Here is an 18,029-nt window from a genome sequence, read left to right as displayed (position 1 = left end):
TTAGCAGACGCTCTTGTCCAGAGCGAATTAGTGCATTAAACTAAGGTTGATAAAAAAAAAAACACATATCACAGTCATACAAAGTAAAAGGTTTCTGTAACCGTTACTGAGAATGTTGTTGTAGTTAAGGATACATTGGTCTTCAAGGTATTTTGTATTTGTAACAAGATACTAATGACTGACCATCTCTGGCTAGTGCCAAGTACGTTACTATAATATTCACATTAACTTGCCACCAGTGTCCTGTAAATTACTGTAATATCAGAGCAAAGATAAAGCACAATACTGTAAAATTAGCCTACTATACTGTAAGAAAGTAAATGCTACCGTAATATTGGTATTTAACAGTATTTTGCTATAATTACATGGGCTTGGTGCAAGCAGGTTTATGAATATTTGGCATTTTATGTCACTTGCACTTCGAGAGGCCTAAACAAAGGCTTTCAAAATGGCTGTGATTAAAGGGCAAAACAGACCAAAGGGACGTAGCAAAGCACTCAACCAGTAAAGGTTTAAGGCCAAAATTTGACTGTAGGGTGTCAGCAAATATAATAAAGTTTACCCTATTCATCTATGGCAAAGATACTTATATTTTTCCCCTTTCATCTGTGTCTAGTGTTAACTAGCTAGGTCTTCAGCCAGCATGGAACAAAAGGGGGAAAGTAGTTCAAAACTCTGACGCAGTTGTCAAGTCAACACATCCGTCAGTGCTGTAGTGAACCGCCTCATAAGAGACATGCCGAACGGGAGATGTAAATAAAACAAATCATATCATTCATGCAATTTCAATGTTTGAGTTGCTTTGTGTATCACCAATTTTGTAGTGAAGGGAAAACAAAGCTTCCGTAAGCATTGAGCATTTCATTTTACATATTTAGCAGACATTCTTATCCAGAGCAACTTACAGTTAGTGAGTGCATACTTTTATTTTTTTCATACTGGCCCCCCGTGGGAAACAAACCCACAACCCTGACGTTGCAAATGCCATGCTCTACCAACTGAGCTACATTGGATTTCCAGCTAATTGTGTTGAAAAAATTGGTTCATTACGCAAGGCTTTGATCAACACATTGTACACTAGTGGCACCTGCTGGTCAAAATAATTTTGAACAGCCAAATGATTATAGCTGACGTCGCACACACCATAGCGCATGTCTTCTACTGAAACCAATATCAAACCAATCAGGTGGTTGTTTGACAATGTGAAGCTTCAGACGTAATTGATCACGTGCGTCTGATAAAGTGATACAAGCATCGCCACACTGCTTCGAAGTAAACTGCTTAGCGGTTTTGATGCATTCCCCAGAGCTCCGGTATCAAACGTAACATCACTTCAAATTTGCTTGAGATTATTTTACTGCAACACTGCATCCAAGTTTCTTGACATAGGCATTTCAAAGAGCTGTAAGAAATCTGACATACCTGAGATGTATGCAACAAGTATGTCTCAGTCACTAACAAATTCAGTCATGGGTGGTAACTCTACAATTCACTCGAAAGGCAAGGCATTCTGGGAAATATTCAAATTGCAACTAAAGCTTTACAATTCAACAATATTCAGTAGATATACGGGTCCACACTTTAAGTGTTAATTTAACACTGGGGAATTTGCTGAGTAGAACCAGCTCACCTGCAAAATAACTAGGGATTTACAATGATGCTGAAACTTGGAGAATTTGGGGGATTAAGTGTGGCGCACGTCATAAAAACTACATTCAAAAGTTTGTTGTTTTAGTAAATAAAGAATTTTTAATGTCATGGTATATCCTTGTGTGTAGCAATGTCACAGATTATTTTATTTAACTGATCCATTGTTAAAATAGGCCTACGATTTTTTGCCTAAAACATTTGTACTCTCGCAAGTATTCGATTACTGACGTCCGTTCAGATATTCGAATATTAGAATAACTGTGCCTGCCCATCCCTATGCACTAGAGAATAGGGTGCCATTTAGGACACAACCCAGAGCTGCCCTCTCTCTGTGTTGGTGTGTGTGTGCATCAGGCTTTAAGTTTATGTCTTGTTGTTTATGTACCTCTTGTCTGTGCATGTAATGAACCAGCCAGGCTTCATCTGCCACTGCCCCAGTCCCGGCTCCTTCTCATAGATCAGTGATCTGCCTGCCTGAGCACAAAAGCCAACGGTAGCTTGCTGGAATCGCAGCTGACTTGGCGGCCCAGGGTGGCGTGTTGGTGGCCTGGCCTTACGTGGTGTGGTGTAGTGTTGTTTGTTCAATAAAGACACGCTGGGTTATTATTCCTGCCAACTGGTTTCACCCAGAGCACATACACACACTCTATCTCTCGCTCACTTTAACTGAGGCCTCCATGGCCCAGTGGACCCACAGAACCCCTCATTAAGCACTTTGAGTACAGTAGGGCAGAGCGGGCACCTATCCTTCCACACCACTGACTGCATCCACCCACCGTAGTTCCCAGAGGTCATACGCGCACACAGTCTGGGTAGCCCCCCAGAGCCCACACATGGGTTCAAACACATTCACACACACACACACAAATCAGAGAACACACACCGCTGCTGTTATGCTCTTGAGGAAGACCCTTGATTATGGATTTTATTGCACAGGTATTCAGCTTTTCTCATGGGCTTTACAGTATATGGCCGTCATAGCTGCATCTTCTCGACTCACGAATAATACTACTACTGTTAATAATTAACTCCTTCTTTATCATTCTGACTGTGCTCACAGACTGTCCTGACAGACAAAGACCCTGGCTTTTCTTCTCACACACGTCAATGCAAACACAGGAAGCTAGAGGATGAGTGTGTGTGAGAGAGAAGGGTCGTACAGCAGTGGGAACTCACAAAGCCCATTATGCTGCCAGTCTGTTGTGAATTGGATTAGTGGGAGAGCTGTGATGTGTTATGACCTGATGGATGCACACACACAAAAGACACACACACACAAACACACACACACTCACACGGATCAGAGAGACAAATAGGTTCATCGTATTCCTAACCACTTACTGCACACATTCATATTGCATGTGATGAGCTAATTTCATTTTCTTCGAAATATTGTGGTCATTTGTGATTGGACCCATTGCCCAATGAGTATTGAGCCCCTTGCATGCATATGTAGTTCACGTGAAATTGCTAGCTAGCTAGCGGTGCGTGCAAGCAGTGTTCAATTTGTGACGTCACTCGCTCGGAGACCTAGAAGTAGTTGTTTCCCTTGCCCTGCAAGGGCTGTAGCTTTTGTGGAGTGACAGGTAACAATGCTTCATGGGTGACGGTGGTTGATGTGTTCAGAGGGTCCCTGGTACGAGCACAGGTTGGGGCAAGATGAGGGAAGGAAGCAACACTGTTACACATACATGAGCTTACATACATAGACATACTACAGAGCATTCTCAGTATCCAGAGAGAGGACCTTTGACCTTTTTGTTGTATAACTGGCGAGGCAGAGTGACAGCCCAACCAGATAATGACATCATCTTTGATTATCACATCCTTGATGACCACATAGTTCTAATGTTTTGTGGCCAGTGTTATATATATTATAGTGTGTTATTAACAGTGTTATAATACCCACAATTCTTTCTCTCTGTGTGTCCCTGCAGGATGATGGTGTTTGGGGTGCTGACGTTGATCCTGAGCTGGGGGTCTCTGGGAGTTGACCTTGCCACAGCTGTGGTGAGTGACTGTGACTCCAAGGCCTGCGTCCCAAATGGAACCATATACAGTGCATTCGGAAAGTATTCAGACCCCTTGACCTTTTCCACATTTTGTTATGTTACAGCCTTATTCTAAAATTGATTCAATTGATTATTTCCCTCATCAATCTACACACAACACCCCATAATGACAAAGCAAAAACTGGTTTTTAGAAATGTTTGCAAATTTTTTATAAAAAGGAAATATCACATTTACATAAGTATTCAGACCCTTTACTCAGTATTTTGTTGAAACACCTTTGGCAGCGGTTACAGCCTCGAGTCTTCTTGGGTATGTCTCTACAAGCTTGGCACACCTGTATTTGGGGAGTTTCTCCCATTCTTCTCTGCAGATCCTCTCAAGCTCTGTCAGGTTGGATGGGGAGCATCACTGCACAGCTATTTTCAGGTCTCTCCAGAGATGTTAGATCGGGTTCAAGTCCAGGCTGTGGCTAGGCCACTCAAGGACATTCAGAGACTTGTCCCAAAGCTACTCCTGCGTTGTCTTGGCTGTGTGCTTAGGGTCGTTGGCCTGTTGGAAGGTGAACCTTCACCGCAGTCTGAGGTCCTGAGAGCCCTGGATCAGATTTTCATCAAGGATCTCTCTGTACTTTGCTCCGTTCATCTTTCCCTCGATCCTGACTAGTCTCCCAGTCCCTGCCGCTGAAAAACATCCCCACAGCATGATGCTGCCACCACCATGCTTCACCGTAGGGATGGTGCCAGGTTTCCTCCAGACGTGATGCTTGGCCTTCAGGTGCCTTTTGGCAAACTCCAAGTGGGCTGTCATGTACCTTTTACTGAGTGGCTTCTGTCTGGCCACTACCATAAAGGCCTGATTGCTGCAGAGATGTTTGTGCTTCTGGAAGGTTCTCCCATCTCCACAGAGGAACTCTGGAACTCTGTCAGAGTGACCATCGGGTTCCCTGACCAAGGCCCCTCTCCCCCGATTCTTCAACCTCATGGCTTGGTTTTTGCTCTGACATGCACTGTCAACTGTGGGACCTTATATAGACAGGTGTGTGCCTTTCCAAATCATGTCCAATCAATTGGATTTACCACAGGTGGACTCCAATCAAGTTGTAGAAACATCTCAAGGATGATCAATGGAAACAGGATGCACCTGAGTTCAAATTCGAGTCTCATAGCAAAGTTATTTCTGTTTTTATATTTAATAAATTTGCAAAAATTTCTAAAAACCTGTTTTCACTTTGTCATAATGGGGTATTGTGTGTAGATTGATGAGGAATTGTTTTTATTTAATCAATTTTAGAATAAGGCTGTAAGGTAACAAAATGTGGGAAAAGGGAAGGGGTCTGAATACTTTCCGAATGCACTGCATATACACTACATTACCAAAAGTATGTGGACACCTGCTCGTCGAACATCTTATTCCAAAATCATGGGCATTAGATGGAGCTGGTCCCCCTTTTGCTGCTACAACAGCCTCCACTCTTCTGGAAAGGCTTTCCACTAGATGTTGGAACATTGCTGTGGGGACTTGCTTCCATTCAGCCACAAGTGAGGTCGGGCACTGATGTTGGTTGATTAGGCCTGGCTCGCAGTCGGCGTTCCAATTCATCCCAATGGTGTTCGATTGGGTTTAGGTCAGGGCTCTGTGCAAGCAAGTCAAGTTCTTCCACACCGATTTTGACAAACCATTTCTGTATGGTCCTCGCTTTGTGCACGAGGACATTGTCATGCTGAAACAGGAAAGGGCCTTCCCCAAACTGTTGCCACCCAGTTGGAAGCACAGAATCAACTAGAATGTAATTGTATGCTGTAGCGTAAAGATTTCCCTTTACTGGAACTAAGGGGCCTAGCCCGAACCATGAAAAACAGCCCCAGACCATTATTACTCCTCCACCAAACTTTACAGTTGGTACTATGCAGTCGGGCAGGTAGCGTTCTCCTGGCATCTTCCAAACCCAGATTTGTCAGTCGAACTGCCAGACGGTGAAGCGTGTTTCATCACTCCAGAGAACGCGTTTCCACTGCTCCAGAGTCCAATGGCGGCGAGCTTTACAGCACTCCAGCCGACGCTTGGCATTGTGCATGATGATCTTATTAGGCTTGTGTGCGGCTGCTCTGCAACGGAAACCCATTTCATGAAGCTCCCGATGAACAGTTCTTGTGCTGACGTTGCTTCCAGCGGCAGTTTGGAACTCGGTAGTGTGTTGCAACCGACAGACGATTTTTATGCGCTACGCGTTTCAGCACCCGGCGGTCCCGTTCTGTGAGCTTGTGTGGCCTACCACTTTGCGGCTGAGCCGTTGTTGCTCCTAGTCATTTCCACTTCACAATAACAGCACTTACAGTTGACCGGGGCAGCTCTAGCAGGGCAGAAATGTGGAAAGGTGGCATCCTATAACAGTACAGGCCATTCTACTGCCAATGTTTGTCTATGGAGATTGCATGGCTGTGTGCTCGATTATATACACCTGTCAGTAACGGGAGTGGCTGAAATAGCCGAAACCACTAATTTGAAGGGGTGTCCACATACTTATAGTGTATATATTTTTTACCCAGTCAGTTGGGTCACTTAGTTGGGTTATTGAGCAATGATCCACAGGGTCAGATCAGAAGGTGTGGCTTACTGGGGGTGTGGCGTTCAGATATTTGTTTTCGACCACCCATAAATGTCATTCCGCTTCATCTGTTCTGTTGTATTGTCAACACACGTTGTACACGTGTACACAAGTTCCTCAAGTACCTATGCGTATCCAAATGTTGGTTTAGTTACCACTTTGATATGATATTTACGTAATATTGTTATTAATTGTGTAGTAAAATATGTAGTGTGCAAAACTATTGAAGGGAAATTTAATTTTGCCGTGTAAACACAACCAGCTTCATGAGGTAGTCACCTGGAATGCATTTCAATTAACAGGTGTGCCTTGTTAAAAGTTAATTTGTGTAATTTCTTTCCTTTAAAATAAAAAATAAAAAAATGAATATATAAATTGTTTTTGTCATTTAGCAGACGATCTTATCCAGAGCGACTTACAGTTAGTGAGTGCATACATTTTTTTCATACTGGCCCCCCGTGGGAATCAAACCCACAACCCTGGCATTGCAAGCGCCATGCTCTACCAGCAGAGCTACAGGAGCGTTTGAGACAATCAGTTGTGTTGTGACAAGGTAGGAGTGGTATACAAAAGATAGCCCTATTTGGTAAAAGACCACGTCCATATTATGGCAAGAACAGCTCAAATAAGCAAAGAGAAACGACAGTCCGTCATTACATTAAGACATGAAGGTCAGTCAATACGGAACATTTCAAGAACATTGAAAGTTTCTTCAAGTGCAGTCGCAAAAACCGTCAAGCTTTATGATGAAACTGGCTCTCATGAGGACCGCCACAGGAAAATAAGACCCAGAGTTACCTCTGCTGCAGAGGATAAGTTCATTAGAGTTACCAGCCTCAGAAATTGCAGCCCAAATAAATGCTTCACAGAGTTCAAGTAACAGACACATCTCAACATCAACTGTTCAGAGGACACTGCGTGAATCAGGCCTTCATGGTCGAATTGCTGGCAAGAAACCACTACTAAAGGACACCAATAAGAAGAAGAGACTTGCTTGGGACAAGAAACACGAGCAATGGACATTAGACAGGTGGAAATCTGTCCTTTGGTCTGATGAGTTCAAATTTGAGATTTTTGGTTCCAATCGCCATGTCTTTGTGAGACGCAGAGTAGGTGAACGGATGATCTCCGCATGTGTGGTTCCCACCATGAAGCATGGAGGAGGAGGTGTGATGGTGCTTTGCTGGTGACACTGTAGGTGATTTATTTAGAATTCAAGGCACACTTAACCAGCATGGCTACCACAGCATTCTGCAGCGATACGCCATCCCATCTGGTTTGCACTTAGTGGGACTATCATTTGTTTTTCAACAGGACAATGACCCAACACACCTCCAGGCTGTGTAAGGGCTTTTTGACCATGAAGGATAGTGACTTTGAAGAATCTAAAATCTAAAATATTTTTTTGCGCTTTTCTGCTTACTTTTTTGCTTACTACATGATTCCATATGTGTTATTTCATAGTTTTTATGTATTCACTATTATTCTACAATATAGAAAATAGTAAAAATAAAGAAAAACCCTTGAATGAGTAAGTGTGTCCAAACTTTTTACTGGTACTGTATATATATATCGTTTTTTTTTATTACATCTCCCGTTTGGCATGTTTTTGTGATGCGGTTCACAGCAGCACTGACGGATGTGTTGACTTAACAACTGCATCAGAGTTTTGAACTACCTTCCCCCCTCTTTTGTTCCTGGCTGAAGACCTAGCTAGCCAGTAACTAGCTAACACCAGACACAGATGAAAGGAGAAACATATACGTATCTTTGCCAAGTGTTTGACAAGTGTTGTAGAAGCAACTGTCATTTTTCATATTTTAGTTTCCTTCAAATAGCATCCAATTTCATGAAAAACATGATTTTGACTGTGTTTTAAAGAAAACAATAGGTTGTTTGTGACCCAACGGGCTGGTTTAAAATAACCCAACGTGTGTTACGTCCAATATTTACCAAAATTGGGTTGTTTTTAATCCAGCATTTTTTTGAGTGTACGGTATATACAGGCAACTGCCTCCCGAGTGGCGCAGCAGTCTAAGGTGCCACTACAGCCTGGGGTTTGAGGCTGTGTCACATTTACTCAAGTGGTTCTATTATTTTGGCAGTTATGATATGATAATGGACCTACATATAGTCTTCACTCTGTCCAACTTGCTAACAATCATCGAAACGAAAGCTACGGTAGACAGTCAGGGACCATCGAAAATTCCAAAAGCTATGTATAGAGGACCATTTTTTGCCGCTATGGGCCCTGGTCAAAAGTTGTGCACTATGTAGGGAATAGGGTGCCATTTCAGAAACAACTCAGGACCATGTCTATGTCCATGTCCAACTGTTACTGTTACTGTGCTAATCAATTCTCACCATGGCTGACAGCTTAGACAAATTGCTTTGGGGCCATGAGTGTTCTCACTCACTTTGAAAGTGTTCTTAAAGAGTGCGTGTGTGTGTGTCTGTGCGTGCATGTGTGAGTCTGAGAGAAATCACATTAAATAGCTTTCCAACAGAAATCCTTAGGGATATGCCTTTATATGTGCTCTGAATACATAACCACAACATGTTAACATAAATCCATATTGTATTTACATAGACAAGTACTATTGCTGTCTACAAAAGTGTCATTGGATGTCTGTGTCTTGAATCAGATTAAACCAGGTATGAAAAAATATTGAGGAGAAAGAGTTAGCGAGAGAAAAGGGCAGGAGGAAAAGGAGGAGAAACCTGGTTACATTTAGTTACCAGAGGTTTGAAATCTGAAGGATCTTGGTGCCTACCCTTGTTTCATCCTAGTCTCTCTCTCCTGAAGGTTTTGATCATCACTATCTATCAGCTGTAGATTAACTCAATATAACCCACAACTACTACTACTATACAGCTGTTATAGTATATAAACCAGTAAACCAGATCATGAGTCATCATTATAAAACCAACTAGTCAATGATGTTCTGTCAGGGATTATGTGACGAATGATGGTCCTATTCTGGTCTTGAAATTCTATCACATCCCAAATGAGAGCCATTGCAGCATTTAGGACTGTATCTCTGTTTCTATCCCAGAGCATCTGAATGCATGTGAATCTCTGGTTTGAATACAGGAAGATGAATAGATGCTGCTGTGTTTGAGTCACCACACGCCTAAGGCTCGTTGTGTTCCCTTTCTCTTCAGTTTGTTTGTTGATTTGACTTGGGGCTGTGGATCATGGGAAATGCATAGTGTATAAGCCACAGGGCTGGTTGCTGTATGCAGGCTACAACAGAACTGAAAGATTCCAAGTCAATATTGCATGTTTTATTTTAGACTCTAGTTAAGGTTGAGACATCAAGGCTGGGTTTGATCATACGCATGCACACACACACACACACACACTCTCAAACTTTTTTGGGCCTATAAGCACAAGCCTGGTTTGTTTAGGGGCAAACTGAGGTCAGGATGCTTATGTTTAGAAGAAATCACAGGGGTGCTCTGTGGTGTGCCACTTTCTGATTCTACACCATTCTCTTCACATTGTTTGGTCCAAGATGGTCAGATAGATTCCTTCCATTCTTCCATGTCTTGTGTGTGTGTGTGTGTGTTTGCCCACTGACAAAGAAATGATCAGTCTATAATTTTAATGGTAGGTTTATTTGAACAGTGAGAGACAGAATAACAACAAAAAAATCAGAAAGATTTCTGGCTCCCAGGTGTCTTTTATACAGGTAACGAGCTGAGATTAGGAACACACTCTTAAAGGGAGTGCTCCTAATCTCAGCTTGTTACCTGTATAAAAGACACCTGTCCACAGAAGCAATCAATCAATCAGATTCCAAACTCTCCACCATGGCCAAGACCAAAGAGCTCTCCAAGGATGTCAGGGACAAGATTGTAGACCTACACAAGGCTGGAATGGGCTACAAGACCATCGCCAAGCAGCTTGGTGAGAAGGTGACAACAGTTGGTGCGATTATTCGCAAATGGAAGAAACACAAAATAACTGTCAATCTCCCTCGGCCTGGGGCTCCATGCAAGATCTCACCTCGTGGAGTTGCAATGATCATGAGAACGGTGAGGAATCAGCCCAGAACTACACGGGAGGATCTTGTCAATGATCTCAAGGCAGCTGGGACCATAGTCACCAAGAAAACAATTGGTAACACACTACGCCGTGAAGGACTGAAATCCTGCAGCGCCCGCAAGGTCCCCCTGCTCAAGAAAGCACATATACAGGGCCGTCTGAAGTTTGCCAATGAACATCTGAAGGATTCAGAGGAGAACTGGGTGAAAGTGTTGTGGTCAGATGAGACCAAAATCAAGCTCTTTGGCATCAACTCAACTCGCCGTGTTTGGAGGAGGAGGAATGCTGCCTAATACCCCAAGAACACCATCCCCACCGTCAAACATGGAGGTGGAAACATTATGCTTTGTGGGTGTTTTTCTGCTAAGGGGACAGGACAACTTCACCGCATCAAAGAGACGATGGACGGGGCCATGTACCTTCAAATCTTGGGTGAGAACCTCCTTCCCTCAGCCAGGGCATTGAAAATGGGTCGTGGATGGGTATTCCTGCATGACAATGACCCAAAACACACGGCCAAGGCAACAAAGGAGTGGCTCAAGACGAAGCACATTAAGGTCCTGGAGTGGCCTAGCCAGACCTTAATCCCATAGGAAATCTGTGGAGGGAGCTCAAGGTTCGAGTTGCCAAACGTCAGCCTCAACCTTAATGACTTGGAGAAGATCTGCAAAGAGGAGTGGAACAAAATCCCTCCTGAGATGTGTGCAAACCTGGTGGCCAACTACAAGAAACGTCTGAACTCTGTGATTGCCGACAAGGGTTTTGCCACCAAGTACTAAATCATGTTTTGCAGAGGGGTCAAATACTTATTTCCCTCATTAAAATGCAAATCAATTCATAACATTTTTGACATGCGTTTTTCTGGATTTTTTTGTTGTTATTCTGTCTCTCACTGTTCAAATAAATCTACCATTAAAAGTATAGACTGATCCTGTCTTTGTCAGTGGGCAAACATACAAAATCAGCAGGGGATCAAATACTTTTTTCCCTGACTGTATAGTATCTACTATATAATCCCTCGCTGTGCCTGGGAGCGTGTGCGCAGGCGGTGGCCGCGTGTACAGGTGGTGGTTGGTGACTGCCAGAATAGCCAGACAGTACCGTAATAAAGGACAAGTGTGGTGGTTTACCAATAAAACAACAGTTACTGCTAGTCATCAATACACTACGGTGTGACAGAGATTGCATTATATTAACACCTCATTGAGAGGAAGCAGAGTAGGTACTGTGGCTCTCATAGAAAGCTTGGCTGCATGGTGTGGCCCAGTTAAATGAGCTGTGTGTGTGTGTGTGTGTGTGTGTGTGTGTGTGTGTGTGTGTGTGTGTGTGTTGCTGCAGTTGTTGTGATGTTGTGATGGTAATGAAGGGAGGGAAACTGCTGCCATCTGAAGTAAAAAGAAAAACACTGACATTTGCAAAATTGCTCCAGATTCATGGCTTCACGCCGGGGCACATAATACATGAATGCATAATGAATTCCTTCACAAGAATAATTATAGACAGAGCAGAGTGGCCGGTATGAAGGCTGCATGCACGCACACACACACACTATAGGCTTTATGGAACAATGTACTCACAAACTTTTCATCCGTGGTATATAGAGGCTCATTGGTTGAACCCCAAGAGACGTGTACGTATTCCTATCAAACCCAGGAGGGTGTGTGACACTAGTTTTGTTGTTTAAAAAAATGCCTCTTCTTCTTGTGTTCAGGGCACCAGTGACTTCTGTGTGACCCCAGACAAGTTCATCATGAACCAGACCAAGGACCTGATCAGTTCTGGTGAGTTAAAGACAAATGCTTTTAATGTCACTTTAATTAAGCTGTAATTACAAGGTGATTAAACCCACCCCGGGCTGTAGTCTTTCTGACTTGTTGTTGGTGTATCCCTGTCCTCTACAGATATAGTGCATTACTACCTGTACTGCAGCCAGACCCTCACCAACCCATTCCAGCAGGTAATACTCATCACCACAAGCACAGGGTCAATGAAACCTGCTTTGACCTTTCTGTCTCCCTGTTTCTATCTGACCTCTTTCTGTCTCTTTTTCTCTACCTCTACACCCCTCCTCTTCTAACTGTCTTGTACTCTCTCTCTCTCTCTCTCTCTCTCTCTCTCTCTCTCTCTCTCTCTCTCTCTCTCTCTCTCTCTCTCTCTCTCTCTCTCTCTCTCTCTCTCTCTCTCTCTCTCTCTCTCTCTCTCTCTCTCTCTCTCTCTCTCTGTGTCGCTCCCCCCCTCCCCTCCATCCTTCCCTCTCTCCATCTCCCTCAAGGGGTCCAGCAAGGTCTCCAAGTCTCTCAGAAGGAGAGGAGGAGGTTTTTAGGTCAGGGCAGTGAGAAGTATCTTTCTCTCTCCAGCCTCAGCTAGCTCCATAACTCAATAGAGTTCAGATCCTATTATGCTGTGCTTGTAAACATGCCCCTAAGGATCAAGAGAATGCAGCAACAGAGTGCAGGCAAGCGTTACCCAGCCTGCTCAGTCAGCACACATTCACCTGAGCACGGAAACACAGAGATCGCTCACTGAGACACACATACACGCATGCACACACACACACACAGTTATTGGATCGTAGACATGCCACAGAGACAAATTCGGAACATTTTTAGATCAAAGAAGGTAAATTATGGCTGCTGCTATGGCTGCTGGTGTGGGGTAATAGACTGTGTCTTGCTTCAATTAAGGACTGTCTGTACCATTGGCCACTTATTGTCCCAGTATATTTTGTAATGGTTGGGGACACTCAAACTATGTTTTGATTTACTGTGATGTGACAGGTTAACCCATTAATGCTGTTAGATGTCATTTGATGATTTAAATCTACACAGCAAATTCTCCAGTGTTAAAAAACAAAACAAAATTAACACTGAGAGTGTTAAATCAACACTGAAAGTGTTGCGTATGTGGACCCATATAGACACCAGAACAGTCTTAAATTAACACACTGCTTAGTGTAAAGCCTTATTAAAATATTTCCCAGAGTGGCTTGCCTTTCGAGTAAATTGTAGAGTTACCAATCATGACTGTATTTGTTAATGACAGAGACATGGTTGCATTCATCCATTTTCGGTCCTATGGACTTTACCAAGTGAGATCCTAAGCGAATATGTTATCATTATTTTTTGTTATTATTTAACAAAATACCTTACATATTTCATGAGGCCTTATTTTGAGGGCCTAGTTTTATCCTAATACAGGGGCCTCAAACTTGTACATAAGGGTGTAGGCTGTAGGGTGTCAGCAAATGTAATGAAATTTGCATTCGGGAAGTATTCAGACCCCTTGACCTTTTCCACATTTTGTTACGTTACAGCCTTATTCTAAAATGGATTAAATAGTTGTTTCCCCCTCATCAATCTACACACAATACCTCATAATGACAAAGCAAAAACATGTTTTTAGATTTTTTTGCAAAAACTGAAATATAACATTTACATAAATATTCAGACCCTTTACTCAGTACCTTGTTGAAGCACCTTTGGCAGCGATTACAGCCTCGAGTCTTCTTGGGTATGACGCTACAAGCTTGGCACACCAGTATTTGGGGAGTTTCTCCCATTCTTCTCTGCAGATCCTCTCAAGCACTGTCAGGTTGGATGGGAGCATTGCTGCACAGCTATTTTCAGGTCTCTCCAGAAATGTTTGATCGGGTTCAACAAACATCCCCACAGCATGATGCTGCCACCACCATCCTTCACCGTAGGGATGGTGTCAGGTTTCCTCCAGATGTGACGCTTGGCATTCAGGCCAAAGAGTTTATTCTTGGTTTCATCAGACCAGAGAAACTCCAAGCGGGCTGTCATGTGCCTTTTACTGAGGAGTGACTTCTGTCTGGCCACTCTACCATAAAGGCCTGATTGGTGGAGTCCTGCAGAGATGGTTGTCCTTCTGGAAGGTTCTCCCATATCCACAGAGGAACTCTGGAGCTCTGTGAGAGTGACGATCAGGCCCTTCTCCCCCAATTGCTCAGTTTGGCCGGGCGGCCAGCTCTAGGAAGAGTCTTGGTTGTTCCAAACTTCTTCCATTTAAGAATGATGGAGGCCACTGTTTTCTTGGGGACCTTCAATGCTGCAGAAATGTTTTAGTACCCTTCTCCAGATCTGTGCCTTGACACAATCCTGTCTCTGAGCTCTACGGATATTTCCTTCGACCTCATGGCTTGGGTTTTGCTCTGACATGCACTGTCAACTGTGGGACCTTATATAGAAAGGTGTGTGCCTTTCCAAATCATGTGCAATCAGTTGAATTTACCACAGGTGGACTCCAATCAAGTTGTAGAAACATCTCAATGATGATCAATGGAAACAGGATGCACCTGAGCTCAATTTCGAGTCTCATAGCAAAGGGTCTGAATACTTATGTAAATAAGGTATTTATGTTTTCTATATTTAATACATTTGCAAAAATTTCTAAAAACCTGTTTTTGCTTTGACATTATGGGGTATTTTGTGTAGATTGCAGATTTAAAATATATATATATATATATATATATATATATATACATTTTTGAATAAGGCTGTAACGTAACAAAATATGGAAAAAGGGAAGGGGTCTGAATACTTTCAGAATGCACTGTATATGTTTCCCCTCTCATCTGTGTCTGGTGTTAGCTAGCAGCCAGCATGGAACAAAAGGGAGGGAAGGGTCATTCAGAACTCTGACGTTGTTGTCATGTCAACACATCCGTCAGTGCTGCTGTGCATTGCATCACAAGTGACATACAAAATTGGGAGATGCATAATTTTTTGGGGACATCAATGATGCAATTTCAATATTGTTTGAGTTGCTTTGTGTATCACCAAATTAGCTTGAGATAGTTTTACTGCAACACTGCTCATTACATCCAAGCATGAGCATTTCTTTCCCCAAAAACATTATGGGTGATATTTTTGTCACTCAACAGGCTATTTTACATTGGATTCAGAATGACTGCTCGGGACCTTTAAAGAGGAGCTGGTTTGGAGAGATTTATGCTGCCAACTACTGTAGAAACAGCTGAGGTGTAGGCATCCTGATAAACAAGAATACACCCATTTTCCCTTATATCCCAGCACACAGACCAAAAAGGCTATTTTCTCATTTAGAATTGTTCCTTATATGGTGAAATATACACATTGATTTCATTGTATATCCCCCCAGTGGCACATCTGGTGTTTTTAGATTTAATTCAGGCTATATTAGATCAAATCCAGACAGGAACTATTATTTTAGCAAGCGACCTAAATCACACATTCGGCAAGTTAGACAGACACAGCAATAAAAAAGGGAAATTCAAGGAGCCTCCAAGGAGGCTGAACATTTTCATCTCTACAAATAATTTACAAGACAGCTGGAGATTACTATTCCCAACTACAAAAGAGTACTCATTTTTTTCTCAAAATAAGAAAAGCTATTCAAGAATTGACTACATTTTATTCTACAAAAATGTGCTCAACAATATACTGGTTTAAAAAAATCCATGACTGTGAAAACTGATCATTCTCCTTTATCATGCTTAATTATACCAACAGAAAAGACACTTAGTGACAGAATATGTAGAATGAACAGGGCGGATCTTCAAGACCCGAAATGTATTAAATACGTGAAGTCTACAGTGAGGGAAAAAAGTATTTGATCCCCTGCTGATTTTGTACATTTGCCCACTGACAAAGAAATTATCAGTCTATAATTTTAATGGTAGGTTTATTTGAACAGTGAGAGACAGAATAACAACAAAAAAATCCAGAAAACGCATGTCAAAAATGTTATAAATTGATTTGCATTTTAATGTGGGAAATAAGTATTTGACCCCCTCTCAATCAGAAAGATTTCTGACTCCCAGGTGTCTTTTATACAGGTAATGAGCTGAGATTAGGAGCACACTCTTAAAGGGAGTGCTCCTAATCTCAACTTGTTACCTGTATAAAAGACACCTGTCCACAGAAGCAATCAATCAATCAGATTCCAAACTCTCCACCATGGCCAAGACCAAAGAGCTCTCCAAGGATGCCAGGAACAAGATTGTAGACCTACATAAGGCTGGAATGGGCTACAAGACCATCGCCAAGCAGCTTGGTGAGAAGGTGACAACAGTTGGTGCGATTATTCGCAAATGGAAGAAACACAAAAGACCTGTCAATCTCCCTCGGCCTGGGGCTCCATGCAAGAACTCACCTTGTGGAGTTGCAATGATCATGAGAACGGTGAGGAATCAGCCCAGAACTACACGGGAGGATCTTGTCAATGATCTCAAGGCAGCTGGGACCATAGTCACCAAGAAAACAATTGGTAACACACTACGCCGTGAAGGACTGAAATCCTGCAGAGGAATGCTGCCTATGACCTCAAGAACACCATCCCCACCGTCAAACATGGAGGTGGAAACATTATGCTTTGGGGGTGTTTTTCTGCTAAGGGGACAGGACAACTTCACCGCATCAAAGGGACGATGGACGGGGTCATGTACTTTCAAATCTTGGGTGAGAACCTCCTTCCCTCAGCCAGGGCATTGAAAATGGGTCGTGGATGGGTATTCCAGCATGACAATGACCCAAAACACACGGCCAAGGCAACAACGGAGTGGCTCAAGAAGAAGCACATTAAGGTCCTGGAGTGGCCTAGCCAGTCTCCAGACCTTAATCCCATAGAAAAGTGGGACAAAATCCCTCCTGAGTGGGACAAAATCCCTCCTGAGATGTGTGCAAACCTGGTGGCCAACTACAAGAAAAGTCTGACCTCTGTGATTGCCAACAAGGGTTTTGCCACCAAGTCATGTTTTGCAGAGGGGTCAAATACTTATTTCCCTTCTTAAAATGGAAATCCATTTATAACATTTTTGACATGCGTTTTTCTAGATTTTTTTTTTGTTATTCTGTCTCTCACTGTTCAAATAAACCTACCTTTAAAATTATAGACTGATCAAGTCTTTGTCAGTGGGCAAACTTACAAAATCAGCAGGGGATCAAATACTTTTTTTCCTCACTGTATATGTATATTTCAAGACGTGGCATATGAGGTTGCAGTGAGATACCCAATGGGTTGGACTATACTTTTCTTTTCAATCATTTTGAAAAACACGTTTACTTGAAAACTGGAAATCAAATTATCCTCTATCGTTAAGACAGCGGATGAATCAAATGCTTTATTATTTAAATATTGAAATAGCGCAATTTGAGGCCAAATGGCATAGAGTGTTACAAGCACTTGAAATGTCCAAGGGATGAAGAATGAGAGGGAATGTTGTTGTTGTGAGACAAACGGGATGGGTATGGATGTGGTGAGAACATGTTGGTCTGAGCAGGTGTGATGTCATTGATGGTTGCTGAAATGTGTGTACAGCTGTCTATTGTCTTTTGTCTATGTATGATTTGTATTGTTAGAAAATAAAAATACTAATTTATCTTACCAAAAAAAATGAAACTCATACACATTACTTTGAACCAAAACCACGCCGACCATTATAATATTTCCCAGCATGCTCTATTGCAGGTAGATTTTTATGAATTGTTTGTTTCAATATTTATGTTTGTGCATTGATTGATTAATGAATTGATCTTATGCTACTCAAATATAATTTACAAACATTTTCTAAACTAATCCAGTATGTTACTTGAAATTATTGCACCCACAAATGGTTGTTCCAGTTTAGATTCTTTAGGTAGTCTCATTGCTTAGCGTTCCTGGTAGTTATTCTGAATACAGGTTGCGAGAAGATGTATATCCCAACACTGG

General features: G+C 42.4%; 2 protein-coding genes across 2 annotated transcripts in view; both read left to right on the top strand.

Annotated features, from left to right (window-relative positions):
• The window catches only part of LOC311100351 (putative nuclease HARBI1), a 1,214,110-nt gene that overhangs the window by 626,445 nt on the left and 569,636 nt on the right, over nucleotides 1-18,029 (top strand). The gene's annotated exons all lie outside the window — the stretch shown is intronic.
• Nucleotides 1-18,029, top strand: part of LOC311100345 (protein tweety homolog 2-like) — a 116,243-nt gene that overhangs the window by 88,103 nt on the left and 10,111 nt on the right. Inside the window, exons 6-8 of the mRNA XM_084141237.1 lie at nucleotides 3,588-3,660; nucleotides 12,031-12,100; nucleotides 12,221-12,276. Of these exons, the coding sequence (XP_083997363.1) occupies nucleotides 3,588-3,660; nucleotides 12,031-12,100; nucleotides 12,221-12,276 (199 nt within the window). The remainder of the gene's footprint in view (nucleotides 1-3,587; nucleotides 3,661-12,030; nucleotides 12,101-12,220; nucleotides 12,277-18,029) is intronic.

Source organism: Coregonus lavaretus, assembly GCF_964263955.1.
Source record: "Coregonus lavaretus genome assembly, chromosome: 25".
NCBI classification, from domain to species: domain Eukaryota; kingdom Metazoa; phylum Chordata; class Actinopteri; order Salmoniformes; family Salmonidae; genus Coregonus; species Coregonus lavaretus.
The sequence above is the reverse complement of the archived record's forward strand: the minus strand, read 5'-3'. Positions and strand labels throughout refer to the sequence as shown.